Genomic DNA, 8,980 nt, shown 5'->3' on the forward strand with positions numbered 1-8,980 from the left:
ATATTATATTATATTATATTATATTATATTATATTATATTATATTATATTATATTATATTATATTGTATTATATCATATAATATCATATCACATTATATTAATATATAATTATATAAATGATAATATATATTATATAGCTATATATAATTATATTAAATGTACAATAATTATATATTCTATAATTATATTATAATATATTCTTATACTATTATATTATATAAACTATTATATATATTATTATATTATATATAATAAATATATTATATTATATAATATATATAATAAATATATTATATTATATTACATTATATATTATTTTAATACATTATATTAAAATATATTAAATATATTATAGAAAAAAATTAATATATATTAATATATAATATGTCTAATACATATACTATATAATAGATAGCATGTATGTATTAATATCGATATATATTAATATGTATTAAATGATATATGTTATATATTATAAAATATATATTATATTATTTCTAAATATAAAATATGGTATTACATATAACATATTATTTAAATATTTAAATATAAAATAATGTTATGACATTTTTAGATTAAATTCCATTATATAAATTTTTATCAATAACATGTTAAATTGTTCTTCTTTATTACTTAAAATATTTAATATTTATATATTTATATATATATAAATATTATTATATAAAATAACATGCTATTGAATTTTTATATTACATTATATAATATATACTTTATTATATAAAATAATCTTTTATTAAATTACTATAACAATTTATATTATATATAGATTATTATATTAAATAATATGTTACTCGATTATTAGATTAAATTATGGTATGAAATATTATTTGATATTTGAGATTATTTGATCTCAGTAAGGGAAATAAAGAAACATTTCTCCAGCAGTGATTTTAACCAGTCCAGGTGAGAAAATCCACCTGTTGTGCATTTATTCCAGCTTTTATCACCAAAACCAACCTCACAGGCTCAATAATTCAGGACTAGTTTGTGCTGGGTTTCTGGGGGTTTCCCAGTGGATTTGGGAAGTTCCTGGGCTGGATTTGCTGCTCGTGCTCAGAGCGGTGTCTCCATTTCCCCCCACAGATCAATGTGCTGCAGGCCAAGAAGAAATTTGAGATCCTGGACGCGGTAAGAGCCCTGAGTGGCTGCAGGAGAGAAGCCCTGGGTGCTCCTCAGGGAGCACATCCAGCTTTTTTGGGGGATTTTCAGGATGCTGCTTTGCCTTCTCTGTGCCCACAGCAAAGCGGGAGGAAGGAGAAGGGGATGAGTTTGGGAAAGTAAAAGAGAAAGGGTTAAACCCATTTTTTTCTGGTGGGGAAAAGGGATGAGGGTTTTTCACTCTTTGTGCCCACAGCAAAGTGGAAGGAAGGAGAAGAGGGATAAATTGCTTTGGGAAGTAAAAAAGAAAGGGTTAAACCCATTTTTTTCTGGTGGGGAGAAATGGCTGAGGACTTTTCCCTCTGGCCCTGATGCAGCTGTTGTTTCTCTCCCCAGATGTTGTCCTTCATGCACGCCCAGTTCACCTTCTTCCAGCAGGGCTACAGCCTCCTGCACGAGCTGGACCCCTACATGAAGAAACTGGCCACAGAGGTGAGGGATGGGGCTCTGTGCACCCCAGGAGGTGAGGGATGGGGCTCTGGGCACCCCAGGAGGTGAGGGACAGGCTCTGTGCACCCCAGGAGGTGAGGGATGGAGCTCTGTGCACCCCAGGAGGTGAGGGATGGAGCTCTGTGCACCCCAGGAGGTGAGGGATGGAGCTCTGTGCACCCCAGGAGGTGAGGGATGGGGCTCTGGGCACCCCAGGAGGACGGGGGGACTCCCCCCTTCCTGGGCAGCTGCTCCTCTGGCCACCAGGGAACACCTGCAGCTTCATCCTGGGCTGCTGCATCACATCAAATGTGGCCTTTTGCCTCCTTTTTGCCTCCTTTTTACCTCTTTTTTGCCTCCTTTTCACCTCTTTTTTTGCCCTTTCTTTACCTTCTTTTTTTTCCTCCTATTTTCCTCCTTTTCCCCTCCTTTCCCACTCCTTTTTTCCTCTTTCTTGCCTCCTTTCTGCCTCTTTTCCCCTCCTTTTTGCCTCTTTTCCCCTTCCTTTTGCCTCTTTTCCCCTCCTTTTTCCTTCCTTTTTCCCTTTTTGCTTCATTTTGGCTCTTTTTCACCTTGTTTTCCCTCCTTTCCCCCCCCTTTTCACCTCTTTTTCTATCTTATTTTTTTTGCCTCCTTTTTGCCTCCTTTTTGCCTCTTTTTTTCCTCCTTTTTTCCCCCCTTTCCCCCCCTTTTCACCCCTTTTTGGGGCTTTGGGATATTGGGATGTCTGCTGCCATCCCTGACCAGTCTCCTCAATCTCCATCCTGACTTTTCCACCCGTTTTCCCTCAGCTGGACCAGCTGGTGATCGACTCTGCCGTGGAGAAGAGGGAGATGGAGCACAAGCACGCCCTGATCCAGCAGAGGGTGAGCCCTGGCTGCCTCCAGTTTAGGATTTCCCTGATTTTTCTGGCTGTGGGAGGCACGGGGACACACCAGGACCCCTCAGGCTTGGGCACCTGGCTGAACTGTGCCCTCTTCTCGCTTTTCCTTCCCCTTTTGCCTCCCCCTTTGCTGCTGAGGATTTGACCCCTGGAAATTCCTCTGGAAGACAGAGATGGGATTGATGAAAAGCAGCACAGAGCAGAGCTGGTTTTGGGGAAAGGGCAAATCTCTTCCCTCTCTGCCAGCTCTGAGCTGAACATCCTCACTGCAATTAAGGATTTCAATTTTCCTGCCTGGAACTGTCCTGAGCTGCCTTTCAGCCTCTCTGTGGACACATTTAATTCCCTCTGCAGCCTTGATTTAAATCAAATTTTTCAAACTGAGGCATCTCAGATTTTCCACCCTTGGTGAGGATTTCCAAGCTGAAGGTTGCAGAAATATCAAACTAATTTATTTTTCTTTCCTTCCTCTTGTCCCTGCCCTGCTGCCCTGGCCCTGCAGACCCTCCTGCAGGTGAGTACCCACAAGGATTTCCTTCCCCTGGCATTTTTATCCCTCAGGATTTCCTGCTCTGGGTATTTACTGACAGCAACACAAAGAAACCTCAGTGAAGTTGGCATTTTAAAGCCCAGCTTGAAGTGGGCTTGCTTTCACTCTCAGGGAAAGTGTTTAAATCAGATTTTTAATTCTAGCTGTGATGGTCACTTGTGGTTCAGCACTGAGGGGACAGCAAGCCTTGGCTGATTTTTTGGTGCCTGGAGATTTGAGGAGCTGGGCTTTGGTGGATGAATCACATCTGGCAGGCACTCAATGTTCCATACCCAAAAATCAATATCCCAGGGATCAATATCTGCGCTCAGACGGGATCTAAGGGGCCTCTAATGCTCTCCCTCTGAAGTGGCACAAGCCACAAAATGGAAATTTGAACTGCGAGGAGTGACATTCCCTGGGCATGGATGAAGTCATGAGGGAGGGGTGAATCCATTTGTGACCCCTCAGCTGCCCTGGGAGCCATGACTTCATCCAAAGGGACTTGGAAAAATCTCTTCAGCCTGGATTTTCCACTTCAGCCCCTCCCTGGCCAGCAGGGAATGAAGCTTCCAAGAGGGACAAGGAGCAATTAGGCTCAGGATCGATCAGGATACAAAAGCCCAGAGCCTGGAAGGGACCTGAACATCCTCACTGCAATTTCACGTTGCAATTTTCCTGCCTGGAACCATTTTCAGTGCCTCTGTGCTGCTGCTTCTCCCTTTGTGATGCACCAGGACCCTCTTTAAATAAGATTTCTATTTAAATCAAATCCTTAAAAAAGATTTCTGCTTAAATCAAGGCCGCTGATTTTTCTGTTTAAATCACCTGCCTTGATTTAAATAGGAATCTTCAAGCTGAGCCCACAAAACCCTGGAAAAACTTGGAGATTGTTGTGCTTAATTAGTGTGATGGCACAAATATCTTTATTTTCTCATTAGTGTTTCCCCAAGCAGCCTGCTAAGGGAGGAAATTTGGGTTAAATAATGTGTTTGAAGTGGTTTTGGGGTGGGGAACTGTGATTTTGAAGGCAGGGAATGGGATTGTCCTTGGCTCTCTGAGAGCCAAGTTCAGAAGGAAGTGATCCGCAGCATTTTATGTCATTGTTGTTTTAATTAAAAGAAATCTGCTGGGAAAGGAAAATTCATCACAAAATCTGTTTTCTTTCAATGTGGAAAACACAGAGCTGGGAATTTTTCCCTGTGGGAAAAGAGGAGGGAAATGGGAATGTTTGAAGCAGGCCTTGCTCACAGGTCCTGTTTTTCCTGGAACCTTCTGCTGCTCCCAAACTGAGGGGAGGGTGGCAGATTTTAGATTGGGAATTTGGGAAAAATTCTGCACTCAGAGGGTGCTCAGGTGTTGGAACAGGTGGAGTCCCCATCCCTGGAGCGTCCAAAAAATGTGTGGATGGGGGACTTGTGGCGTGGTTTGGTGTGAGCACAGCAGTGCTGGAATTAATGGAGAGCTTTGCCACCTTTAATTCCATGATTTTAGGGACACGGCGCTCTCCAGAATCTCCTTCCCAGCCTGGTTCCCATTCCCAGTCCGCAGCTCGGGAATGGAGTGGAGAGCTCTGAGCCTCAGTGAGCCCAGCTGTGGGGAACAATCCTGGGCCCATCCAGCCCTTCCAGCACTGATTCCTGGGGCTGGAATTGCTGGAATTGGTGCCCACTGATTCCTGGGGCTGGAATTGGTGCCCTCTGATTCCTGGGGCTGGAATTGCTGGAATTGGTGCCCACTGATTCCTGGGGCTGGAATTGGTGCCCTCTGATTCCTGGGGCTGGAATTGCTGGAATTGGTGCCCACTGATTCCTGCTGGAATCAGTGCCCACAGCAGTGCTGGTTTAATGGTTGGGATTAATGATCCTGGAGAGCTTTGCCACCTTTAATTCCACGATTTTAGTGACATGGGGCTATCAAAAACCTCCTTCCCAGCCTGGTTCCCATCCCCAGTCCGGAGCAGCTCGGGAATGGAGAGCTGTGAGCCTCAGCGAGCCCAGCTGTGGGGAACAATCCCGGGCTGGAAGCGCTGCCCCAGGGCTGGCTGTGCTCCAGGGGCCGGGCAGGGCGCACAAGCCGGGCTCTGTTGGCTCCCTGGGAGCGCATCCTGCTCTGCTCCCGGCCTCTCCCTGCCCTCCCCGCCAGCTGTATGCTAATTATGATAATTAAGCCAGCTCCGAGCTGATTGCCTCTCAATAGGAGGCTCGGGAAGGGGGGAGCAGGTGGTCCCCAAGGGCCACCAGGCGTCCTTTGCTCTGTGCCAGAGCCGGAGCTTCCCAAAAGGGAACGGGGGGAGGAGGGAAGGGAAAAAAGAGCTGCGAAAAGCAAATCCCTCCTTCGCTGCCAGCCCACGGGGATGCTGCTCTAGGAGGAGGGAGAGGACGCGGAGCTGCTCCTGCTCTCCAGGAAAGGCACCAGAGCCTCCTTCCCTCGCTCCTTCCTGAAAATGAAGATTTTTGGCAGGCTGGAATATCTCCTGGTAAGGAAAATCCCGAAAGTTTAGGGGTTGGGAAGGGGGCTTGTGGCTGTGGGACTTTGGTGTGACCCCAAAGCCAAGCTCAGCTTTGCTGCTGGGTTTATCCCTGGGCTTGGGAAAGCTCTGGAGCAGGGAGAGCCTGTGGCACCGGGAAAACAGGGAGACAAAAGGGTTTGTGAGTGGGATTTGGCCTCCAAATTCCCAAATTCCGGCTGCCTCGGAGGGGCTGGGATTGTCCTTGGATTTACAGAGCCAGAAAAGCTGGGAATTCACACACCAGCAGAGAACATGGGAACGTTGTGTTTGTGTGTGTGTGTGTGTGTGTGTGTGTGAGGGGTGTGTGTGCACCTTTAGGGAATGGGAATATTCCTTTGGGATTATTTTGTTGGGAATCAAACAGCCCAAACTGGGCACAATTCCCAATTCTCCTCCAGGAGTTTTTCCATGCCTGGCCGTGTAAATAATGCAGTGAGAGTGGAAATTATGTCATTGTTCAATACTGAGCATTATCGATCACTCCAGGAGGATTCTTTGGGATAAATTCTTTGTCTTCCAAGAGGGAAAGCATCCCCTGTTTTGCTGCTGCTGAAAAACAGAATCATAAAATAATAAAATAAAATGTGGCGGTTTGTTGGTAGGAAATATTTTTATTTTAATATCTAAACTCAGCTGAACTGAAATGATTCCCTGCCTGTGCTTGCTGAGGTTTGGGGGGGGGTTCAATCTGAAAAATCAAGTTGTTGCAGAGAAAATTCCATTTTATTCAGCATTATTTCAGCCTGGAATGGATAACTGAGGGAATAAGGCTGTGGATTTTCAGGGAATTTCAGGAAGAATCACTCTTGCTGCAGAGATTGTGTTTATTGGAAAGGTTTTGAAGCAAGTGTTGGTGTTTTAGAGAGAGGTTTGATCTGTTTGCAGCCAGGGCTTGTGATTTTGGGGGTAGGAATGAACCTTGAAGTGAGACCTCCCTGCTCCAGTGGGTATGGAAAGCTCCTTCCATAGAAAATTCCCTCCTCCAAAGATTCTGAGCTGGCTCCAGCTTCACTCTCCACGTGAAATCTGCTCACTGGAGCTGGAGGGGGTTTGGATTTAATAATTTCCTTTGCACAAGGAAGATTTTTGCACAAACTGCTCCTTCCAGAGGGGCAATTGGAGGAACTCTTCTGGGTCTGGAACTGGACAGGGAATTTCCTGGATGAGCCATGAGGCTGCCTTCAAATTGGATTTTCTCCCCTTTTTTTTTATTTATTTTTTTTTTTTAATCTCTTTTCCTTTTAATTCATTCCCGAGCCCATCTGTGCCCGTGCTGGCTTTTTAATTCTCATTTGCAGCTTGGAAATCATCCCCATGAATGTCCTTTTTATTCCCCCCATCCCTCTGGATGTGTCCTGGGAATGTGTCCCTTCCTTGCTGCTCGGTGGGGTCATTCCCGAGGGATCTCAGCTCCCAGGCTGGGAATTCAGGCTGACAGCCCCAGGGACACGATCCCAGGGATTTCCGGGGAAGCACAGATTGATGTCTCATCTGGGAATGTGTCCCATTCCTTGGAGCAGAGCGATCCTGCCTGGCTCTGCTCTTGCTGTCTCAGATCCCAATCCTGGGAAATCTTTTCTGTGTCAGGAATTCGTAGACAAGGAGGTGATAAATGCAGAGTGAATAAATCACTCCAGAGAGTGTGGGGAGGGTTCAGGAAAAGGTTGGTTAGTAAAATCCTGCAGGAAAACGTTCAAATCATGCATTAAGATCTTGCTGTATTTTAGGGATAAATCTTAGAAGGGAAAGGAGAAAGAGGGAGAAGAGAAGGTTTTCCACTGCATCCCTTGGGAGCCAGAGCTGCTGCTCTGCCAGCCACGACCTTTCCATTATTCCCAAGAATTAACAGGATCCAAATTTTCAGTGGATAAAACAGGTCCAGGGACACACTAAAAGCAGCAGTGAGTGGGGAGAGTTCAAGAAAAGGTTTCTTTATTAAAATCCTGCATTCAGATATTGCTGTATTTTAGAGATAAATATTGCTCTATTAGAAGGACCTTTCCATTATTCCCAAGAATTAAGAGAATCCAGGTTTTTTAGTGGATGGAACAGATCCAGGGACCCATTAAAAGCAGGTTTGGCACTTGAGGGTTTTCATGCTCAGACATTTGGGATCTCCTCAGCCAGAGTCCAAACCATGGCATCAGCTCTCAAGAAACGTTCTGATAATTATTTTTCCCAGACATTTGTGGCTGTGGGGAGAAAATTCCCTGGCTGGGCTGGGACAGGAGCTGGTGTAGGAATCTCACATTTTAAACTGGAATTTGCCCAGTTTTTGTCATGTTTTTCCCTTTCAGACATCTCTGTCCATCCCCCTTTAGGCCTTGGCCTGGCTGAGAACAGGAAAGTTCACCTGATCACGGGGATAAATTCAGATTTTTCTCTCCCCTTTCCCTTCATTCGTGTCTCAACAGTCCCCAGGGCTTTGTGGCAGATTTCAGGCGCTCCCAGCAGTGGGATGGAACAAGGTGTCCCTGAGGCTGCTGGGCAGACTGGTCCTTCTCCCTTCATTTTGGGTGAAACTGGAGTCATTCTTGGCAATTTTAAAAAGTTTAGTAAGGGATAAAAAGGGACAATATTTATTGCTGGTCATGTATTTATCACATTACTCTTTATAGTATTGTTTTTATATTAACAATATAATATTGTATTATATTAACTATATCAGATGATGTATATGATATTATAATATGATATAATAGGTTATAAATATATTATATATTTATATATTTACTGGTTTTATGCACAATACATATAAAACCTAACAAATTATACTGTATCAAAAAGCAGTTAAAAGAGATTACAAATGATACCATATCAAAACCTTTGTAATCAAGAATAATTTGCAAAAGCCAACTATGTTGCCATTTAGAACAATTTGTAGCTGATTTCTAAATCCACCTCCCAGGTCTGGGCACTGCTCTGCACTCAGGAATTTTTGGGATTGGAAGGGAGGTTTTGAGCAGTAGGAAAAGGAACAGAATTTGGGCCGGGGCTCCTTCCCTGAGCCACCTTCGGGTGGTTTTTGGGGTGGAATGTTCCCAAAGTGGGGCTCAGGGCTCTCCAAAGGCAAGGATCCTTTGGAATCCAAGGAAATCCTGTGGGATTTCCCCTTCCCAGCTCCAATCCCAGGGCTGCAGGTGTTCCAAATCCCAGCTCATCCAGGTTAAACTCACACCTGGCTTGGCTGCACTGGTTTTTACTGGATTTACTGGTGGGGCCCATCTGTTCCTCCTGCACTCCTCAGCATTTATCCTCATTTCCACCCAGGAAATGATGGATTCAGGAGGAGGCAGGGGATTGTATTTACACCCTCCCCCTGATTTTAACTCTTCCTCAAAGTGAGGCACAGCCCTTTAAAAAAATTCCCTTTAAAAAAATTCCCTTTAAAAAAATTCCCTTTAAAAAAATTCCCTTTAAAAAAATTCCCTTTAAAAAAATTCCCTT

At 44.2% G+C, this 8,980-nt stretch overlaps 1 protein-coding gene across 1 annotated transcript in view; it reads left to right on the forward strand.

The window, feature by feature from the left end:
* The window catches only part of ACAP3 (ArfGAP with coiled-coil, ankyrin repeat and PH domains 3), a 70,332-nt gene that overhangs the window by 40,519 nt on the left and 20,833 nt on the right, over nucleotides 1-8,980 (forward strand). The window contains exons 6-9 of the mRNA XM_015648028.1: nucleotides 1,106-1,150; nucleotides 1,517-1,612; nucleotides 2,401-2,475; nucleotides 2,995-3,006. Of these exons, the coding sequence (XP_015503514.1) occupies nucleotides 1,106-1,150; nucleotides 1,517-1,612; nucleotides 2,401-2,475; nucleotides 2,995-3,006 (228 nt within the window). The remainder of the gene's footprint in view (nucleotides 1-1,105; nucleotides 1,151-1,516; nucleotides 1,613-2,400; nucleotides 2,476-2,994; nucleotides 3,007-8,980) is intronic.

This window comes from Parus major, chromosome 21, assembly GCF_001522545.3.
Source record: "Parus major isolate Abel chromosome 21, Parus_major1.1, whole genome shotgun sequence".
In the NCBI taxonomy this organism is placed as follows: Eukaryota; Metazoa; Chordata; class Aves; order Passeriformes; family Paridae; genus Parus; species Parus major.